The following is a 22,856-nucleotide window of genomic DNA, read 5'->3' as shown; positions in this document are numbered from 1 at the left end:
GATCTTCGGAAAATAGCCCCTAATTTCTAAACATAGTTAGCCTTTTGCCTCATAAATGTCCTTCCATCTCAACATAGTTAGCCTTTTGTTTATTGAAAATGAGTTCATATTTGATTTCACTATCTCTATCCACGTTCTTCTTGGTCTTCTTTACACTATTTTTTGATCGGCAAAGATAATTTTATTGAAAGATGAAAAAACAAGGGGGGTGGTCGAGTAGACCAACCCAAAACAAAGAGAAAGAAACAAGAAAAAGAAACAAACTACAACGAAAACAAACAAGAGAGTCTCACGACAATAAACAAACCCTATCCCATCTCACAACAAAATCTTCAAAGAAAATCCCCTTAAACTCCTTATAAAGTTTACTCCACGAGAACAAGAGCTCTAAAATCTTCACTCTTTTAAGACCTTCAACTTGAATATTTCTTCTAACCAAAAACGTAATTAATCTCAGTTGACAAGCCCAAACCATCTTAGTTAACTTTGTTTTAGGTTATCACTTTGGAGCTACTCACAGTCTCCTACATTTTCTTGAATGTATTCGTTTCTTATTCTATCTTTCCACTCATCCATTTCAAAATCTTCACCTCTTCTATGTTTAATCTATTAACATAATGTTTTTTAACCCCTCAACGTTCAGTTCCATAAAGCACAACTAGGCTTACAATTGTCTTGTAAAATTTTCCTTTTCAATTTGATTAGTACACATTTGTTACATAACTTTCCAGAAGTGCACCCCCACTGTAACCATCCAACTCTAATTTTATAGATAACATCTTCCTCAATCTTTCCATCCATGTATATAATAGACTCAAGGTAAGGAAAGTAATCGCTTCAGGGTATTTTTAGAGCATCAATTTTTACTAGACATTCTTCCTCATAAGTGTCAGTATTAAATTTACAATCTATATACTCGGTCGTGCTTGTATTTCTTCTAAAACCAGTTAACTCCAAGATCTCTCTCCATAATTCTAGCTTTGTGTTGAGTCCCTATCTAATCCATGGATAACCTACACCAAGATAAGTAATATTGAATATGACCCATTACATCATCTTTTTCTTAATAGATAAAGGGAAAAGAAATACAATGATAAATCGAGATGACCTACATAAAGAAAAAAAGAAACAAAACAAGAATAGGACAAGATTCGAAAGAAACTACGCCTCCAAAAGATTACAATCACAATCCCAACGGACTAGGAAGTCGAATGACGATCAGTAATAGAGCCCGCCCAATCAGCATCAGTTCATGCTTCCACACTTATGTGCCATGGGAACAGAATAGTAAGCCTTTCCTCGAACATCCTTTCAGGTATCGAAGGATGCGTAGGGTAGCATCAAGATATGTCATAAAAGAGGCATACATGAATTGGCTAACAATGCTTACAACATAGGCAATGTCAAGTCACGTAAGAAATAGGTAGATGAGTTTACCCAACAAACGTTGATAACAACTGATATCTTAAGGGCTTCACCATCACTGTCACTCAATCAACGATTAGGTTCGATTGGAGTATCAACTTGTTTAGACCCCAAGTTTGCCCACCTCCTAGAGTAGATCTAACACATACTTGCGATGTGAGATAAAAATGTCTATCTTGGACTGAGCTACCTCAATACCCAAAAAATATCTCGAAAGTCCAAGGTCTTTTACTTCAAAGTGATTTCCAAGAAGACGCTTCAAAGTTTGGATCTCAGTGGGGCAATTGCTTGTAATGACAATGCCATCGACATACACAATAAGAACTATAGTCAGAGGTCTATAATGTTTGACAAATAGTGTGTGTTAGACCCAAAAACAATCCTCCTCATTAACTTTAGCTCCTTTATCATTCTTCTCAAGTGAGGCTTCCTGATGTAGATAGGCTTGCCAACACTTATCTCAATGCCTATGATAGAGTTAAGATGCATCGAAGAAATAAATCAACAGCATTGACCAAGTCAACTAGACCTAAGCTTTGACGGTCCACAAAACCTAGTCCAACTTCTCTTAAGACTCTTTCTTTCATTGAGTTTCTATTTTTTAAGTAGCTTAAGTAGTCCTAGTACGTTTTTATTTCAATTTCAGAAAGTTTCTTTTCCTAGTTAGTTTCTAATTTGTTTTATGTTCAAAATTCGTTTTTATTCTTTAAGTTATAATTAGAAGTCCTTTTAGATATCCAAATTGAGTTCTAATAGGATTAGAAGGTTAGTAATATGTTATAGATAGATTAGGAAGTTACATTTTAGTATTTTAGAAGGTTTGTAAGTTGTTATGAAGGAGTTATTTATATAAGGAGCTCCAATAAACAAATTCAGTGAGTTAGTTTTTTTGAAGATTGATTAATAAAAAATAAAAAATAAAAGACTTCTTCCCTTTCTTTGTTTTTTATTTTTTTATTGTGAGTTTAAGAACCCGATATTGGTTCTTAATTTTAGTGTTTGCGATTGATTTTCATTAATCTCAAACCTATATTGAAGTTTCTAGTCTATTTTGCTCGACATAGAGATTTTTTATTACCTTTAGTTCTTGGGATTTCACCCTAGAACCAAATTTTTAACATAAACTCTAGGTTTGTGTGTTCTACCCTACATCAATTGGTATTAGAGCAATAATCTTTTGTTCTTCATCATGCCGATGGGTACAAGGAGACACGATCCTTTGAAGGGAGACGCACAAGAACATATTATGCACAGAAAAGTACGTAGTGCACTTGAGAAAATTACTACTCGGTTTGATAATGTTTATCAATCAATTGATGTGAGATTGGAGGTGGATTTAAAGCAAATTCAAGCAAAGTACGACAAAAAGTTGGCAAAGCATGATAGAGAAATGAAGGAACTTCGAAGGAAGAACAAGCTACTGAAGAGAGACTCAAATTACTTTGGAGTGAAATTCAATCTGTGGTCAAGGCCGAATTAGAACAACCACTACAAAGGGTTCGCTAAGTTAAAGAAGATGTTTTAAAACTCTCTACATGGTTGTATTCTCTTCCTCAATTTGCTGGTTTAGGTATCTCTTCCCATCCCCAAGCCGTTTCCATTACCAAAAATCCTCCCCAAAATCTCTATAGCCAAAATCGAAATTCCCTACCCCCAACCTCCCTCCCCGACAAACATCTCACTTCATTGGTGGTTTAAGGCAGAATACTAAAATTCCGTTATTACAATACATGCCAACAAGCGTTACAAAAGCCTTTCAATGGGCATAGTTGATTGAGTTGCAATTCTCCAAGAATGGCACTCCTTGGACTTTCTCTTATTCCAACCCCAAGGTCATGACACATTTATCCCTTTAACAAAGGCTGCTACTTTAGGAACCAACACCAAGGAGAAGAGTATTCTTTTCAGTAGGAAGTGCAACATATATTAGAAGTTTGAACACAAGGTTGAAAATTGTCCAAACAAAAAGAAGATTATCGCTGCCTTATTGAGTTCTAATGATGATATTGATGATCCTCCAATTGAAGACAATGAGGAAGTGTAGGACATTGAGGCTATAGATCAAGAAGATTATCATAGCGAAGATGGACAAACACTTTTAGTTGTTAAAATGACCTATTTCACATCCCAAAGGCCTAATAATGAGAAGTGGTTAAGACACAAAGTCTTCCAAACTACTGCTAACATTGGAAGAAAAGTAGGCCACGTCTTGATTGAATCTGGAAGTTGTGAGAATGTCTTAAATCAACTGGCGGTTGATAAATTGAAGCTTCCTACAAAATCACATCCTTTTCGGTGCACGCTTCAGTGGTTCCAAAAGCATAACAAGGCTCAAGTAGACAAGTAGTGTTTGGTGCATTTCAACATGAGCACCTACAAAGACAAGGTTTGGTGTGATGTGATCCCTGTGGATGCATGTCACTTACTTTTGGGTAGGCCGTGGCAGTATAACAAAGATGTACATTATGACGACAAGAAAAACACGTATTCCTTCATGTGGAATGGCAAGAAGATGGTTCTCTACCAAAAGAAAGATGTTGCACCCATTCGTCTTCCTGGTAACAGGTACTTGCTTGCGAAAAGGAATTTTAAACACGTGAGAGATGCATCATCGGACATTCATGCTCGCACACGGGAAAAACTTTTAGAAAGTACTCAGAAATACGAATCCCATGAAAATACTTCAAGGTGTTTGGTTGACTTTGATGTTGGTGATCTTGTTTGGGCTGTCCTAACTAAAGACAAGATGGCTTCGGGAGGAAAGCTTGCTTTCAAAAAGATTGGGACTTTCAAAGTGCTAAAGAAGATCAATTTTAATGTCTACCTGCTTAAACTACCCGCTACTTTATGCATTTCCGATTTTTAATGTCAAACACCTATCTCCATACTTTGGTAATAATCCTTCCGATGATGTTGCTACGAATTCCAGAGAGAATTCTCTCCAATCTAGGATGGATGATGTAGATAGGCTTGCCAACACTTATCTCGATGCCTACAATTGAGTTAAAATGCATCGAAGAAAGAAATCAGCAGCATTGGCCGAGTCAACTCGACCCAAACTTTGACCGATCCACAAAACCTTGTCCAACTTCTCTGCAGACTATTTCTTTCATTGAGTTTCTATTTTTTAAGTTGCTTAAATAGTCCTAGTAAGTTTCTATTTCAATTTTAGAAAGTTTCTTTTCCTAGTTAGTTTCTAATTTGTTTTATGTTTAAAATTTGTTTTTATTTTTTAGGTTATAATTAGAAGTCCTTTTAGATATCAAAATTAATTTCAAATAAGATTAGAAAGTTAGTAATATATTATAGATATATTAAGAAGTTACTTTTTAATATTTTAGAAGGTTTCTAAATTGTTATGAATGAGTTATCTATATAAGGAGCTCCAATAAACAAATTCAGTGAGTTAGTTTTTTTGAAGATTGATTAATAAAAGAAAAATAAGAGACTTCTTCCCTTTCTTTGCTTTTTTATTTTATTTTGAGTATAAGAACCCGATACTGGTTCTTAATTTTAGTGTTTGCAATTGATTTATATCAATCTCAAACCTAGATTGAAGTTTCTAGTCTGTTTTGCTCGACATAGAGATTCTTTATTACTCTTAGTTCTTTAGATTTCACCCTAAAACCAGATTTTTAACATTAACTCTAAGTTTGTGTGTTCTACCCTACATCACTTCCTGAAGTACCCATAAACCCAAGTTAGCCCCAACCAGCTCCCCTAGCTCTGCTTCCTTCAACTCTTTCTGGATACCCACCTCTTTTTCCACCATCTTCTCCTCTGTTTCGAAATGAACCTTCAGTCCCAAACTCAGACCCCTCCACCCTTTGCCACACGCACCTTCAGGCAGCACAATCAGTTGCGTTCTGAGCGTATCCTGGAACAACTGAAGTCTAACAAATTTTCCACTTGTTTCTTGTTCTCTGAGGCAACAGTGTTCTACCATTAACCACAAACTTCTCCCACATCACTTTAACAAAAACCCCCACTAAGGCTAAAACCTTGCTCAGCCATAAACCTTCCTCAGACAAAAGCACCATCCTCGATACTCCTCTTCTACTCTCCTCTTTAATCACCACTCCTTTCCATTTCTACAACCAGCAACTTCTAAGAGAGAACAACTTTGATTCAACCTGAATCTCCTTCTTCTTATTCATTTAATCAATTTCTTGTTTTCATCACCTCTTCATTCAATTGTTCAAAATCTCTACCGTTGTTCAAAAGTTCAATTGTTCAATCGTTCAATTGTTCTAACACTATTTTGATTTTTCCCCGTTTTTTACCCATTACTTCATCTATAACAAGAGAAAATATATATATATATATATGAACACAAAGCCAATGCCCAGTGTCGACCAATTTTAACTCAGAACTCATTTTTCTCCTCTACATTTACCCTCACACTAGCCACGCTAACACTTTTCAAGTCTACTACTGTTGGATTGTACGATTGAACATTTGTTGTGATTTGGAACACAATCTCTACCAAAAAATTGCAACTGATCTATGAAAATATTATTTTTGTTCATCTTCTTTTTTTTTTGTGTGTGTACAAATATTGAAAGAATTTAGCACAGTTGGAAATCCAAATTTCTGGACTCCTAATTTCTAGCACAATATGTTGACAATTTTCTTGAAATAATATTACCAATGATTTTCTTCTAAACTAGTCCAAGATTTCTTCTCCAAAAATCATACTAAAATCATTCTAACCTATGCCATTCCAAACCCATATTGTGCTGACATATGCATCTATGTATCAGTTTTCGAATTCATTAACAATAGAATAAAGCTTACTGTTTTTCCAGATTTGTCTAAGAGAGAGCATGTGATGTTGCTCCAGCGAATTGTCACCGGAATAACTTTTCCTGGGACCAGAGATTCTGAATCTTCGTCTTTTCCGGCGGACTTGTCTTCGTCCTCGGCCTCATTTTCCGGTAATAGCGCTGGACCAGGACCAGAGAACAAGCGTAGCAGGAAAGCTGCAGCCACAGCTACCAATATCTGACCCACACCATTCCCGCCAAAATTCACCATCTGACCCACTTTCTTCCCGCCAAATGCCACCATCTCTTCTTCCACTGTTTTGTTTATCTGCCTCTCACTCCAAAGGAACTGATCTCGTCAAAATAAATGAGTGAAAAATATATTTATCTTCTGCATTTTATTTTTTTACAATAAAATGAGTGAACAAATCTTTATCCATCTTCTCCATTTTTATTTTGTGGTGTCCAGGGACTCCGTTTTTCACTGCGTTTCACCCTGCGTTGATGAAGAGGTGCGCACGTTACCATAGATGCTTTGCCCTTGTATCTCGAGGAAACACATCTACAGCCATCACATCAATACAGTGTGAAACACACTCTAAGATCTGCTTTTATTTTAAATGACTACGGGATTTATTGTGAGATGCTTCGACTTGTCAATAGGATTAAATTTTTTTTACTAAAATGCCCCTCAAGCAATTTTAAATGAAGAAAATAGATAAATAAACGCAAAGATGAAATTAAACCTCTTCAATCCCTCACAAAACTCTGAAGTACATAAATAATAATAAAAAGAGGAGGAAGGAAAAAAGATGAAGGAGAGGAGGAGGAGGAGGAAGAAGGAGAGTATTTTTTTTTTTTTTTTTTACAAATTCACTTAAATGGGTGTGATTTGTCATTTCAATGTGTGCAATTAGATCGACTTTTACATTTATTCAAACTATCTTTCATGTTTTATTTGTTCGTTTGATATGAACTCGGGTTCATGGTTCACCATCTTATAACAAATCCGGTTGGTAGAAGTAGAAAGAGATAACTTGTTCAAGTTCATGAGTTCAATTTGCTCATGAATAAATATATATTATGGATGCATGTTATATGTGCAACTATAATATTCAAAAATTCTTAGTTAATATAAATTTAAAATATAGTTCTAAGTTAGTATAAATTTAAAGGGAAAATTTATCAAAAAAATTATAATTTTTTTTTCATTTATTACCAAATCATTATCGGTTTGTACCATTTTCTCAAAACAATATTGTAATATGCAAAAGAGATCAAATTACCCTCAAAAGGTGAAGTCAAATTTTCTAATTTGATGTGACTTAAGAGAGAAAAAAAAGATGACAAAAGCTTGTTTTACAAGTTTTCATCATCTCTTCTTCTTCCATTTTCTTTTTCTTCTGCATTGTTCTTCCTCCATTTTTGTTTATGTGACATAAGGTTCAAAGGATTTCGACATCATTTTTTCTTTTTTTCTTTTTCCTTCATTTTCTTATACTTCTTCCTTGCGGTCGAGGTTCAAATGATCTTATTTTTCCTCATTCTTTTTCCCTTCTCTACTCCATATTTATTATTGTACAAAAACGCATAAACGAGCTTGTGGACATGGGATTTTCGTGTTTTTGAAACATCCCTCCACTTTGAGGTATTTTTAGAGTCGCCACCATTCATTTTTGGTAAAGGGGTGTGAATGATCACCCGATGTCATATTTTTTGAAAAACATGTCATTTTGACACTTTGATGACTCTCGTGCGAATATGGTACATAGTCCAACCTTGATTCAAGGTAAGGGGGTCCATTTATGGAGTAGGAAAGGTGTTAGGCACCCTACCCCATCCATGTAATGTGGTAACCTCGGATTCAATCTTTTAAAATAAAAAAGAAAATGAAATCAAAAAATAATTCAATGTGTGCCCTCAAATATGAGGGGCTTTCGATATTGGTTCAAATCATTGAAAGCGCCTTTATGAAGAAGGGGCCATTTGGTGATTTAAATCATCGTGGTGTGTGTGCAAATGTGTAGAGAAGGGGGTGAGCAGAGGAGGGAAGTTAGAGGGGGTGTCCTTTATTCAAACCCACATTGACCCAATCTTGATCTTCCTTTGACTTTCCTTGATGAACTTCTTTTTCTTTTATTGATTTGCTTGAGAGAAAGTTGAGAGTTGAGAGTTGAGAATTGAGGGTTGAGAGTAGTAAGGTGAGTTGAGTAAGAGTAGAGAGTTGTGAGTTGTCTTTTTTTAGAAGATTTTTTTGTCAAATTTTCATTAGGTATTGAGAGTTGAGAATGAGTGGGTATTTATAGAATTTGAGAGTTATTTTGAGGGGTAGAGTTAGGTGAAATGAAGAAAAATGATAGAATGGTTATAATTTTGAGAAAGAAGTGGGTGTAATTTAGAGGAGATTGAAGGGTATTTAGGGAAAGGGGGTTAAATGGGTGAGTTTTGACCCAAATGGGTTGGATCCTACCCAACCCATTTGGGTGGAGTGTTTGGTGAGGTGAGTTTAAGATCGTGGTTGTGATTAAATAGTATTTGATTTAAGAGAATGGAAGATTTAAGGAAGTGGTTGATGATATTTTTGGAAGGTGAAGGAGATGATGACATGTGTCAAAATGGGTGGAAATGAAGGGTTGAGATGAGTTGATAGGAAAGGATGAGTGTTTGATTTGAGATGATAGGTGTAGGTTTAGGTTGTAGAAATGAGTTTTGTAAGGAATGATGGGGGTAGATTAGGGGGAGGTGCAGGTTATAAGTGTTTGATTTGAGAGAATAGATAAGATAGGTTAAGGAGGGTGTAGGTTGTAAGTATTTGATTTGAATGAATGGATAGGATGGGTTAGGGGGGTGTAAGTTGTAAGTGTGGGCAGATGGTATTTAGAGGAAAGTAATGAGATAGTTAAGGTGATGGGAGTTGGTGGTTGGATGAGAGAAGTGAGATGGGGTGATGACATGTGTCATATCTTGATGATGTTGGGTGATTGGTTGTGATGCTGGGCTTGGGTAGAGAATTGAGCTTGGGTAATGTGTTGGGTAATGGGTGGAATAAGAATGGGTTTAGGTTGAATGGGCTTAGGTAATGGGTAGAATAAGGATGGATTTGGGTTGAATGATTTGGGCTTGGGTAGAATGTTTTGGTTGGGCTTAGGTTATTGGTTGAATAGGAATGGATTTGGGTTGAATGATTTGGGCTTGGGTAATGGGTAAAATAAGGATGGGTTTGGGCTTATGTTGGAATGAGTTGAAGAGTGTAAAGGATGGTAAGGGATTTGGTCCATGGGCCACGCGAGAAACCTTAGGCCATTTATTTAAAAATGAATGACAAAATTCATTGGATTTTTGTAGGTTTAGGCCTCGGAACCCATTCCAATTTTTACGATTTTTGGGGCATTTTGCGTTGAAGGCCCAATCAAATTTGGGTGTCTACAGAGCTAGTATGTAAGGGATTAAGGTGAAAAGATTTTGATTTTTTTTCAACAACTCGAAATTGCCTTGACCCATCTTCACTAAATAGCAAAAAAGGAATTCGATTGGTAAACGGGAGATTTGTCTGAGAATTAGGAGTTGCTACCTAGTTTAGGTCTAGGAATAAAAAATAACTTCAAAATGAATTCAGATCGATCCATGAGAAAGAGAAATAGGTAAATGGTCAAATTACGGGTTTCGAAAGGTTTTAGGCATCGAACCTACTCGATCGAGATAATTAGTCTCTACTACGATAAAAAACTATCATATAGTCAATGGGCAAAGATTAAAGTCTGATCATCATCAATTTATATTAGATTTGTTAAACGAATCTTTTGATTAAAGTTTTTTCAAATATTTAAATGATTCATACAAAAAAGGAAATTTTATAATAAAAAAAGTATAATTACATCCCATGTTCTAAAGTTCATGTGGCAATCTACTTCAATTAAAAATCCACATATGCACATATTTTGCAATTCAGTAAAAAATAGGAATTTGTAAAAAATTTCTAAATTAGAAAATCATGAATGTGAAACAACTAAATTAGCAACCTATGAAGTTTCTAAATTAGAAATTTATAAATATATAATGAATTCTTAAATTAGAAATTTATAAAAATAAAATTTCCAAAATAGAAAAGTACAAATATAGGATAAGTTACCAAATTAGAAATTTGTGAATACGAATTTTTCAAAAGAACATAAAATTTTCAAATTAGCAAATCATAAATCAACATGGAATTTCTAGATAGGAAAATGTAAAACTCCTGAATTGAAAAATTACAAAAACACAAAATTTCTAAATTAAACATTTATGAATATGAATTTTCCTAAAATAGAAAATTATGGAAATTTCTATATTAGAAAGCTCCAAAAATAAATTTTCCAAAATAAAAACTTTTGATCATGAACTTTCCAAAATAGAAATTTATGAATATGAATTTTTCAAAATAGAAAATATGAATATGAAAATTTCAAAATATACATTATAAATATAAATAGAAAATCTCAAAACATATGCAATTTATAAATTTTCAAATTATTAAATTATGATTGTGAAATTTCTAAATCGATAAGTTACTTACATAGACGAAATTCCAAAATTAACAAGAAAGAGGTATATGCCAGAAAATTTTAAATTAGAGCAAAAAAATTCACGCATAAATTAACTTTGAACTTATGGTTAAATCATGAACACTCTTCGATTTAACAAATAGTTATCGAATTGTCAAATGACACATCACATATTAGGATTTATAGAATTTAACCGTTATTTATTCTTAAACATGAATAATTGCTAAAAATAATTTGAGTATAATTTTTTTTTTCCAAGTTTTCATTGAAACTTGTAATTTTCCAAGTTTATATTTTTGTAGTTTTGTAATTAAACAACTCTTCCAAAATCGATTTTAAATTCTTTGAAACTTGAAACTTAACTACTTTAGATCTTTAAGAGTGTTCCCAATTGTCTTTGTGGATTTGACCCCTTACTTGTCAAACACTTAAGGTTTATTTTTATTTGTTCCTCTTCTACACGTTGTTAACATTGCGATTCGAACGCCTACCCCCGAAAAAGACAAGTATAAAACCCCCTTTCAAAGACTAAGAGAGGGTTCCGAACTTGAATTCCGATTTGGATATCTCTACATTTGCCAAGAAACTATATTATTCATCTTCTCATTCATCTTATACTATTTCCAACTCCATCCACCTTTTCTCAGCTCATCCATATTCCTCGTGTTTCTAACTTGATTGTTAGACCATCTTTAGTAGCGCTTCCACCTTCTCTCATTCTCTCTTTCATAGAGCTACCATTGACGATAGTTGAAGGAGCAAGCCTTGATTAAGAGCACACTAACTGTTAGACTAGGCAAAAGCCTATCCTAGAAGCACTCTCAGATCTAGAAGAGTGGAAGGTAAGAAAGGTCTCTACAAGTGTAATAAGTAAAAGTTGGGGTGCCAATAATAATTAATTTTTAAATATTATAATTTGGAGCACAATTTTAAAACTTAGACCAGGTCCAATTGACTCAATGAAATTGTTGAGTTTATCAATTTAAACGTAGTTTTATGTTAATTTTAATAATTTATGATTTTTTAAATAAATTTGTTTTAAAATTTAAAAAATAATTGTATTTTGGGACTACACATGCACACTCAAGTGTGTCAAACTTTTAGATTTCAAAACACCGGTTTTAACCACTTCACAAATTATAGACATTTTATGATAGAACTAAGTAGTCTCAAGTCGACTCAAACGATTAGACAATTTCTATATAACTTAAGTCTAGTTTTGGATTGGCTTTTTGGCGATTTGAGCTTTGATTGACTTTTTTGAACCTGACTAATTGTTGGGTTGGGATTGGGTTAAGGCCTTTGCCAACCCAAATGTAATCACTACGTCTATACTATAATAATAAGAGAAGTGTGCTTATTGGAAATAAAATTACACTATGTTATTTATTTTAAAATATAATAGTACTTTTAGATGGATTAATTAGTGTATTTAAAATAATATTTTTATTTATTAAATTCTCTTGAGAAGTAACAAAATGTGTACCAAATAAAATAAATGAGAGATTTATGATACGATCATATAGCCACTAAGGGGCCTCTACTAGTCAAAAAAATTAAAATATCATCAAATAAAGGGTATATAGATAAGTCCCCCTATTGTTTTGCCAATATTATACATACCTCATATGTTTTCAAACTAATGACATGTCTCTTGACCTAGGTTTTTCTTGGGAAACTAACAGAAAATGACCTAGATGTCATTGTCTTCAATCTATATTTGATTTTCTCTCCAAAATCATTCATCTTGAATAGTTGAAATTTTTTACCTTCATTTTAAAGCTTAAGATCATATCTTTCTTAGCCTTCAAGCCACAAGACCAAGATATGAATTTTGGAGATAGATGGAATTTTGGGTAGACGAATCAAGGATATCTACAATCCATTGAAGACATGATTAAATATGTAAGAAATAATGATATAGGGTTTAATAACTTAAAGATGGGTCCCGTTCAACACCAAACATTTTGGCTAACATTTTAGCCAACCATTTTTGTCCTACATGGGTTAGAAGTTTTGGAATGGGCTGATTTTTGGTAATGATGATCTCCTCACCGTAGAGATCATCCTCACAAAAAATCAGCCAATTCCATAACTTCTAACCCATGTTTTGAAAAATGTTTTGCCAAAATGTTTGATGCTGAACATTTCCCCTTAAAGATTATAGATTTAAATAAGATTCTTGGAGAATTAGAAGATCAATTGAGTTTTGGGTTGAAAAATCAACGGTTTCTACATGATAATTGAGTTTTCATCAACCCCAACATTCTATATCCTTAAATTAATCTTCAAATCCTAAGAACACTTTAGGAGCTATGGAGAAGGATGGATTTTGGGGTAAAAAAATCGAGGAATTTCTAAATTTCATTAAAGAAATAGGTTGAAGATGAGGTTCAATAAATAAAAGTTAAAACATTTTCTAGAACATGAAGCTGAAGATGAGCTCAATAAAAGTTGAAATAGCAGATTTTTCAGAAGAGAAATTAAGGGTTTTTTGGCTTGAGGTGGTGGCAATCGTATTTAGGTCATTTTGTGTTTGTCTACTTGACAAAACCAAAGTCAAGGGGCATGTCATCCGTTTAAAAACACGGAGGGTATCTATAATATTGACCAAAATGTGAGGGGGAATGTGTAAATCACCCTTAGACAATTTAAACCGATTTAAACGGCAAACGAGAGGTCTCGAACGCGTCAACTCAGTATCCCTCTTAAAATTCGCGACAATCGTTTGTCTCTCGTCTCTGCAATTCTCCTCTGCGAAATCCTAAATTTCTAGGGTTTTTTTTTTGTATCTCGACATCACTTTGTCCTCTTCGAAATCTTTATTTCTAGGGTTTTTTGATCCTCATCCATCATCTTTGATCGCTATTACCGCCAGATCTTCTCAGAAATGGCGAACAAGAACAACAGTAAAGATGAACCAAGCACAGCTCCTCATCCCGATCGATGGTACAATCTGAGTCTTGGTTCCTCCTTCAAAGATCATTCATCCACAAAGTTCTGCACTTTGCGATGTAAGTTTCTTGAAAAAAAAAAAACCCTAGAAATCCATTTTTTCATTTTTTTTCTGTTTATGTTCTAGGGCTTTGTAGATTTGCTCATTATTTATTGTATTTTAATGAATTTACGCCTTTCACAATCTTAGATGAGTTTAAACCTGCTTCAATCGATAAAAGTCAACCAGGATCGCTCCACAAGAACAAAGAAAATAGGGTTACGGTAGAATTCCATAACAATCAACCTGGGAAACATAAGGTATCATTTGAGGGTAGTAGTGAAGATTATAAGGACAATGACGCTGTTCTGTTCTTCGACGGTAAGACCTTTCGATTAGAGCGGTTGCATCGAGCTGTGAAGCGGTTGAGGCATGTTCGTCTGCATGGTGAGTCCGTCGCTGCTGCATCAACTGTGGGAATGGTTGCTTCTGGTGGTCCGGTTGTGGAGTCACGATCATCTCCTGTTGGGAAGGCTGTTAAATCACAGCCTCTGAATAAATCCTCAGTTCATTCTGTTCCTGTGAGTTATTTCAACTCTGATCTTGAATATTGATTTGTTGAAATTATTAGAAGTAACTTCTTTAAATGCTGTATTTTCATAGATCCATCTCGTAGTTTAGAATTATAAAAATAATGATGTCCTTTGATATAGTCTTGCTATATCTACGAATTTACGATGCTTGATCAATTCATGGCATGGTGGGGCACCATTATTTTTAGACCTATGTCTATCATCCCAATTTGCATCATACTACAATATCAATATCAAGAACTAAAATCATTTCTAGTCATGGGTATAGTACACAACTACACATTGTGCCAAAGATCCAAAGTTTCTTTTGGGAGGATTTTTTTTTCTTCATTTAAATGTTTAAAAATATTGACAGTGTACCCAAATCATATTACAATCAAAACCAACATATTGGTTTTAGGAGACCTTTTCAATAATGGCCTAAGAACAGATAATAGTAGAAATGTGTTAAAATAGGTTCCAGTTTTGGTTACACTAATACCCAAATAATTAGAACTGACCTATTGACACACCTACTTAGAAATGGGAGTTGTAACCATCTAAGCAAATAAATATTGTGGTAGTGCCAAGTCCATATCTTACAAATGATGTACATTAAGTACAAAAACTTAATTAATTGGTGTTGGGGTGTTCCCTTCGCACTGAAGTGAACCAAATGGGTCATAAGGTTTCATTCATGGCAATCCTTCGAGGGTGAAATTGCTAAGTACCAAAACGCACGGGAAAAGTACTTTTACGAGCATAAAAAAAAGTACTTATATGAGTATCGTACGTGATTTGATGTGGTGAACCAATGATGGAACTAGTGTGCTGGTGCCAACAAGCTTAATTGGTAATGTCTTTGAGTGATGATACCAGAGACTTGGGTTCAATTCCGCCAGTACCGAGTTACTAAACTCTATAAAAACAAGCTTACCGATAAGAATAATATGATGGAATTAGTGAGGGTTGCTTTGGTGCAAGTTGAAAGCTTAAAAAGGTTAGAGGAAGGTTGAAAAATTTCATGGATTGAGGTAGTAAAATTTTTTTTGATGAAGGCACATGTAGAAAATGTTAACTGGAGAGTTTTTTTTTTCGGATGTCGAATCCAAATGGTTGGGTGAGGCATTGTAAATGATGATGATAATTTGATTCTTGTGTTTTGTATATGACATTGTAATAGATGTTAATGATTCAGTTCTTGTGAGGTGTGGGTAATGAGGGACGCAAATAAAGTGAATAGTCTAATTGATGGGGATATCAATCATAAGCCATATTTAGTGGATTTTATAGCCATTGCCGGGTTGGATAAATTTTAGGGATATTAGAGTCTTTCTTGTAATATTTGTTTTTTTTTTTTAAAGGTTATTCTAAATCCTACATGTTTTAAGAAGTTTGTTATTTGGTCTTTTAAGTTTAGTAGAATTGTTTCCCGAATTAGAAATCTTAATTTTTGTGGAAATTTTCTCTTTCGGGAAAGTTACTTTGGAATACAAGGTAGGGTCAAATTAGAAGTTTTTTAGGTTTTAGCAATTGATTTTTTATTTAAACAAAATAGATTGTTTTAGAGACAATGGATGAATGAATAAAAAGAATTAAAGAAGTTTATGTTTTCTTGCTTGAATGTTGGTACATTCAGCTTGATGATGCCATGGAAAGCATTGGTGTGGTTCCATGGTAAATCTATCATCTTCCATTCTTTATTTTTCATTTATTTCCCATTTTGAGCTAATTAAGCTTCCTAGCCAAGACCTTGAGTTAAGAGAAATTACCTAAACCTACCTTAGTGCATGTAAAAACTATCCAAACTCCTTCGAAACTCAGATTGAAATCCACAACCTTCTTCAACCTACCCCAATTAATTTTGACCCCATTGTAAATTGTTTTTTGATAGTTAGTTACCCTTTATAATATAGTCAATTGGCCTCGTGAAACCTTTCACAGTGCCATAAAACCTTTTGGGCCAATATTTTTTTCTTCATTGTCACTATCTATTTAGCAAATTAGGCTTCCATCACTTCCTAAAGTAGAACAAACCAACCTAGAATTGATAAAACCGAGGTTGTCCTAATCAGTGGGGGTGTGAGTGCAGGTGAGTGGTGGCTTAGTTTTGATATAATACAGTTAGGTAGATATGTAATATACAACATACTAAGGTAGTAGGTCATGGATTCCATCAATTTCACAATAGCTGTTTTTAGTGCTATATTATTACGGTAGTTTCATTCTTTTGGTTAGATTATATATGACCTCCTTTATTCTATTTGGATTATTCTGGATTGGTTATTACCCCAAAGCTCATTAATGATGTGGAAAAACACAACATTTATTTTGTTTGTCTGATGTCGTAATAATTCTGTGTGTGTTTATAATGGAAAACCTCCATGCATACGTACAATAATGGCTCAAATCATTTTTGTTGTGCGTTGGTGCAGGTTGAAGTTGAACGAATTGACATTGGCGAGTCAGAGAGCTCAGGTTTGTCTTTTTTGCTCATATGATTTCAATCTTCAATATTGATTTCTTTGATTTGACAACTAGGTATAAGTTTATTCTCCATTCTATTTAAAGATGAACTCTTAATGATGATTAGAACTGGTTGATAAAATTAGTTTTGACTTGAAAATGCCTAACAAATAAGACAAAATTAGGTGCTCTATGAATTAAATTATACTGGATAGAGTTGTTCTCTACTTGCCACCTTTTAGGTATCCATTCTGGATCTTCTAGAAATGCTTGATGCATTTTGTGCCATTTCATATGATTTGTCGTTTTATTCCATCTTCATGTATTCTGAACAGATTTTGTGCTAAAACATTTTTGAATTGCTGACCGAAGAAGAATGTTTTGAGAGTGTACTCAATTTTTTTTATATTGAATGGTGAGGTGTTCAAATGACTTCCTGACACCTAAAATAAGGAGAAATAATGTTATTGCAGGCTAGCAGCCTTTTAGTTATCTTATTAAAAAGTGTTTCGGAAGCTACTTTTATGAGAATATGTCAGGTGTACAAGATCCTTGAGTGTACCATCCTGAACCAAGCTATTGTTATAATGTTTTTCCCAGGTCAATGAAAAGATATGCCACCTTGCTGGGACTGTTGTTTTACCTTTTTTAAAATTTAGAGCTTCACTTCATTGAAGGTTTTCATGGCTAAGATGCACGTCACACGACAGTTCTTTCTGAGAAAGTTTTCTCCATCCAGAAAGACTAGTCTGACTGTTCCTTCTGTTCTCCATCTAGAAAGACTGTAGTTACCTTTCTTGTAGCCATTCATATGGAAGAAAGACAACTGATTATGCTAATATGGTGGGATAGGAGCAGAGCTTTGGTTTTTATGGTGTCACTCAAACCAGAGTAGTATATCATCATCTCTCATCCTAGGACCAAGTATTATACAGCCAAACATATAGTTGACATACTTGGGCATTCTTTGGTAGTTGTGGAGGGGCTCAACATGTATACTACTGACCATCCTTGAATGTGAAGTTAAAGAATGCTGGTTTTATTGGGTAATATCTTTGAAGGAAAGGAAGACACTCTATAGGAAGTGATCCTTGGTATCTTAGGTTTTCTATTTTTTATTAATTTTTTTTGGTGCATGCTTTCTGATGAGTTTGAAGAGGTGCTTTTTGAGGATTTTTTTTCTTCCAAATGGAACCTCGTATACTTGGTTCTATGTTAGACAGTGTTCTTATGCTTGCAAATATGTAGGTCTTCTCGATCGCCTCATTCTTCAATAAAGTTAGAGAGATTCTATTGCCACACCAACTTTTGCTAACAGCACCCTGATTCATATGTACATCACCAAAGAACTAACACACATCTTGGGGTGATCTTAGTAAAAGTTGGTATGGCAATAGAAGCTCTCTAAAATTATACACATCAAAAGATTGAAAAAAAAAGGATCTTTCTTTGTGCTTGCCCACACACAGACACACACACACACACACTACTGATTACTAACGTAATGAATGAATCTTCAAAGAACTTAGAATGGGTACTGTAAAAATGAAAATTATGAACCAGGGAAAATTGCACAAATCTTTCTATAATAAGCAAGCTTACTAAGAAGCTTTTCTCAAACTTTATGTTAGACTATGTAAACCGTACTTGTGCATATAAATATGTAGAGCTGTGAATCTAATGGACTTTTTTCTGTGTCACCAGGTGCAAAACCTACTAACAGAGGAGCTGTTGATTATCCGTCTGCTCTGCCAACTGTCTCACCATACTCAAGGAATGCTGAACTTGAGGAACATCTGAATTTACTCTTTGATGATGATGATGACGACGAAAAAGTTAATGCTCCTCCTGAAAGAGAGAGCAAAAGTGGGTTTGATATCAATGTACCGAATCAAAATGACACAGATGATGAGATTGCCGATGTGGATGCCAGTGATGATGAGGCAGATAAGGGTCCCAATGCTGCCGAAGCCCTGAGGGCCCAAGTGAATGCAGAGGTAGGGAGAGGGGGACAGACTTCGAGTTCTAGCGGGAGCAGCGGTAGTGGAAGCAGCGCAAGTGGTAGTGGAAGTGGGAGTAGTAGTAGTGACAGTGAAGCGAGCGATGACGATTCAGTCAACTCTATTTGAATGATCAGAGATAATGTTTTCTCTTAACCCATTGATGATGAGAAATTCGTGGGAGTGTTACTTGTAACTTACGTGGATTGCATAGGGGTTCACAGGCTTAGTTCTTTTAGTAACCTTTTTTTTCTTCTATATCTGAACTCCTATCCTGACTGGCGACATGATTTCTTAGTGGCTTAGATCTCATAATTTATGCATTGAGCCATTAAGATCTGTCTTATTTCATATCAAGTTGGTTTGTTTGTTTTTTTGTTTTGTTTTTGGGTGGTGTAATATCTATTGAATTTATTTTGATGTTCAAGTGTAAATAATTTCATTTTGATATTCTCTTATTGTCCAACATTTGGGGGTCATTTCTTTTTTCCCTATTTTACGTCTTAGTGGGGGAATGGAATTTGGAAGGAAAGGAAATTGAGATTCTTAGATGGAAAGGATCACTCTCTGCAAGAAATTATTTTCAATATCGGTCTTGGAGGCCACGTGCCTCTTTTGCTCTTATTTTCTTCAAAAAAATATTTTCAATCTATCAAATCCAAATAAAATAATATAAAGTCTGACTTGGGGACGAATTAAATAAATGATTTAGTTTATTTATATTGAACGATCAATAGGGCTTGGATTGAGGTCTTCATTTGGATTTTGGAACATGTAGACTGCTACATTGGTCTAAATGATACCTCGACTCTCTCGGAATCATGGTTGGATTAAGCTTAAAATAATTCAACTGCTTGATCTAAGATTTTCAATAATGAATGATTATTAAACTCCTAAATTTAAAATGCATTGATGAATAGTGAAAAAAATGTCTTTTGCTTTTTAAGTTCTTAGATTTTATGCTATATTCACATGGAACTTAATCATGTGTATAGAGTTGCACATGGATGTGCATTCTTATTGATAAGTTCTCCTTTGGTCAACTAATTATATGTTGAGAAAATCCCAAGGGGTTGAATGGAAATATCAGATTGATAAGCGGTTAATGCCTGTAGATCGTGAGTTCGACACCCAGTATAAGCATTAATTCCTCAAGGGTTACCCACGAGGGAGCACCCTCACTCACCTTATAATTAGTAGCAACATTTGATAATATAGATTTGGTATCTCTACATCTTCTAATAAACCTTATCATAATAATAATAAAAAATTAAAAATCGGAAGATAAGACCAAATATTTGTCAAATTGGTTGAACCATAATCAGGCCTTGGCTGAATTCAGTTGGGCTGATATAAAAACATAAAAATGTTTAATTATCAAAACAAAATATGTATAAATTTTTCTTAAATTACCTTTATTTATATTCATAAAAGAAAATCCTCAAAAAAAAAAAAAAAACCGAGGGTTCATTGGTTAGAACACATTTTATTACAAATTCTGGTCGGACCGATCCAGTTTTTAAAACACTGATTTAAGCCGATTTAAATTGCTTCATTCTCGAGTTTCAATAACATTTTCCAAATAAAAGGGAAAATCTCACTCAACTCATCAACTGACCAACTGAATTCAATTAGATCTCACTGTATTTCAAATGGGTTTCTCCAGATTCTTCACAAACTTACCTAAAATTAAAGAAAATCCCAATGTTTCATCTGAGAAAACCATCCAATCAATCCTTCAATTTCCCTTATTTCCATCTCTTCTTCCAAATCTTGAAATGGGTTCTCTTAATTCTCTCACTAGTTCTCTAAACACCCCAAAAAATCCAATTTTTATTGATAATTTCATCTCAATTGTTCAAAATCACTTCTCGATACACCCGAATCGTCTGCGAAATCCATCTATTCTTCGATTTCAATTTACAGCTTTTCGCAGATCAATCCATGTTGATTTAGATGAAAAGAACCCAAATTTAGTTACCAATCGAATAGCTGAAGATACGGAGAAAATCTCTAAAATTATCTCGAATCATTCCAATTGTTCTTTAGGAATTGAGTCCTCCCTTAATGTTTCTGCTGTTAAGGTCTCACCTGAACTTGTTGAACAAGTGTTAAAGAAACTCACAAATGCAGGAGCTTTGGCTCTTTCGTTCTTCCGTTGGGCCGAAAACCAAGAAGGGTTCAAATATACGACTGAGAGCTACAATGCTCTTATAGAAGCTTTGGGAAAGATCAAACAATTCAAATTGATCTGGACTTTGGTCAATTCTATGAAGGAAAAAGGTTTATTAAAGAAAGAGACGTTTTCGTTGATCATTCGGAGATACGTGAGAGCTAGAAAGATTAAAGATGCAGTCAATACATTTGAAAAGATGGAGAAGTTTGGGTTGAAACCAGAATTGTTGGATTTTAACCGATTCATCGATGCACTAAGTAAGAACGGGCAACCTAAGACAGCACAAGAGGTGTTTGGTGAAATGAAAAAGAGAAGATTTTCGCCTGATATCAAGACCTATACAATTCTATTGGAAGGATGGGGTCAAGATCAAAATATGGTGATGTTGAAAGAAGTTTATAGGGAGCTGAGAGATGAGGGATTTGAACCCGATGTCGTTACTTATGGAATTATCATCAATGCTTATTGCAAGTCTAGGAAATACGATGAGGCAATTGAGTTGTTTCGTGAGATGGAAGAGAAGAAATGCAAGCCGAGTCCACACATTTATTGTACCCTAATTAATGGTTTAGGTTCCGAGAAGAGATTGAATGAAGCTCTAGAGTTTTTCGAGCAATCAAAGTCTAGTGGTTTCATCCCTGAAATACCCACTTATAATGCAGTTGTGGGATCTTATTGTTCCTCGATGCGGTTACATGATGCATATCGGGTAGTTAAGGAGATGAGAGAATGTGGAGTTGGTCCGAATTCTAGGACTTATGATATAATTCTTCATCACCTTATAAAGGCTCGTAGAACAAAAGAGGCCTACTCGGTTTTTCAGAGAATGGGTAGTGAGTTTGGCTGTGAGCCAAGTTTGAGCACTTATACGATTATAGTGAGAATGTTCTGTAATGAGGAGCGAGTCGACATGGCTTTGAAGGTTTGGGATGAGATGAAGGCCAATGGTGTTCCACCTAGTATGCATATGTTCTCATCTTTGATTAATAGTCTATGTAATGATAATAGATTAGATGAAGCGTGCAAATACTTTGAAGATATGTTAGGTGTAGGTATTAGGCCACCAGGTCAGTTATATAGTAATCTGAAACAAGCTCTTCTTGATGCTGGAAAGAAGGATTTGGCTGTTAGTTTGGGTCTGAAGCTTGATAAAATAAGGAGAACTTCAATAGTTGGGTGAAGAGATATGTAGTTTTGTATCGAAATGGCAAATTTTTTTTAACAAATGCCATCAAACTTGGTAGAGTTGGCAGTTGACATGTTCCTAGGCCATCCGCCATGTCTCTTCTGTGTGAAAGAGTTGAAACAGATCGGATGGTTTATCCAAAATGTTATGTGGTAATTATTAATTTTTGCTCATTTTGCGAATCTAAAGGTGATTCAGTTAATCACCTCCCCTCATGCATTGTTGATTGATGGTATTTAGGTCTTTTTAACTAATCTATTAGAGAAGACCGAGTTCAAAGAGGCATGCCATCAGTTTGAATTTTGAAAGGAGGGGGGTATGCCTAAAGTGGTTCTATTGGTACCTCTACCTTTTACTTATTACACCCCATTTACTTAATTTATCTAATCACTACCCAACTAAAGATTAACACACAACATTTAACATAGGAATTAACATTACCACGTCAAAATTATCCCCATTAGACTTGCACAAAATTAAAAAAAAGACAAAAAAAAAAAAAAAAAAGCTATGAGTTGCCACTACCAGTACCAATTCAGAAAAAAGAACAAGTTGTGACATAAATGATGATCATCAGAATCTCTTGATGTTGATCCCGTGCTCTTCACTCTTCGATATCTCTCCACCAAATAGAAGAAAATATCCAGACCTAAGGTTGAGAATGATATTCTAACCTTATTAATTTTTATCTTATAAATTTATGAGTATAATAAGAAAAAGTTGGGGTGCCAATACAAGTTCTCATGTCAAACAACCATTAATTTATTCATATAAAATTTTTTGAGATCA

The 22,856-nt window shown here is 34.5% G+C and overlaps 3 protein-coding genes across 3 annotated transcripts in view; 2 read left to right on the top strand and 1 right to left on the bottom strand.

Annotated features, from left to right (window-relative positions):
- The window catches only part of ABCG7 (ABC-2 type transporter family protein), a 29,904-nt gene extending 23,343 nt beyond the window's left edge, over positions 1-6,561 (bottom strand). The window contains exon 1 of the mRNA XM_086447323.1: positions 6,223-6,561. Within this exon, the coding sequence (XP_086303449.1) occupies positions 6,223-6,495 (273 nt within the window). The 5' untranslated portion in view covers positions 6,496-6,561. The remainder of the gene's footprint in view (positions 1-6,222) is intronic.
- A 6,872-nt stretch (positions 6,562-13,433) lies between these two features.
- Positions 13,434-19,171, top strand: LOC147398171 (RNA polymerase II transcription elongation factor). Its single transcript, XM_086447322.1, has 4 exons — positions 13,434-13,746; positions 13,878-14,248; positions 16,675-16,717; positions 18,410-19,171. The coding sequence occupies exons 1-4, from the start codon at positions 13,623-13,625 to the stop codon at positions 18,832-18,834; spliced, it is 963 nt and encodes a 320-aa protein (XP_086303448.1). The 5' UTR covers positions 13,434-13,622; the 3' UTR covers positions 18,835-19,171.
- Positions 19,172-20,253: 1,082 nt separating this feature from the next.
- Positions 20,254-22,240, top strand: LOC147398170 (uncharacterized). The gene has a single exon (XM_086447320.1). It carries the CDS (start codon positions 20,358-20,360, stop codon positions 22,059-22,061), a length of 1,704 nt encoding a protein of 567 aa, XP_086303446.1. The 5' UTR covers positions 20,254-20,357; the 3' UTR covers positions 22,062-22,240.
- The last annotated feature ends 616 nt before the right edge of the window (positions 22,241-22,856 follow it).

This window comes from Akebia trifoliata, chromosome 7 (genome assembly GCF_017979445.1).
Source record: "Akebia trifoliata isolate Shusen 1 chromosome 7, ASM1797944v1, whole genome shotgun sequence".
Lineage (NCBI taxonomy): Eukaryota > Viridiplantae > Streptophyta > Magnoliopsida > Ranunculales > Lardizabalaceae > Akebia > Akebia trifoliata.
Note: the sequence above shows the minus strand (reverse complement) of the source record. Positions and strands in the feature narration are given on the sequence as shown.

Coding starts and splice junctions, on each gene's coding strand:
- LOC147398170 (XM_086447320.1), top strand. CDS start 20,358: ATGGGTTTCTCCAGATTCTTCACAAACTTACCTAAAATTAAAGAAAAT.
- LOC147398171 (XM_086447322.1), top strand. CDS start 13,623: ATGGCGAACAAGAACAACAGTAAAGATGAACCAAGCACAGCTCCTCAT. Junction 13,747..13,877: donor AAAGTTCTGCACTTTGCGAT/GTAAGTTTCTTG, acceptor TCACAATCTTAG/ATGAGTTTAAACCTGCTTCA. Junction 14,249..16,674: donor CCTCAGTTCATTCTGTTCCT/GTGAGTTATTTC, acceptor GCGTTGGTGCAG/GTTGAAGTTGAACGAATTGA.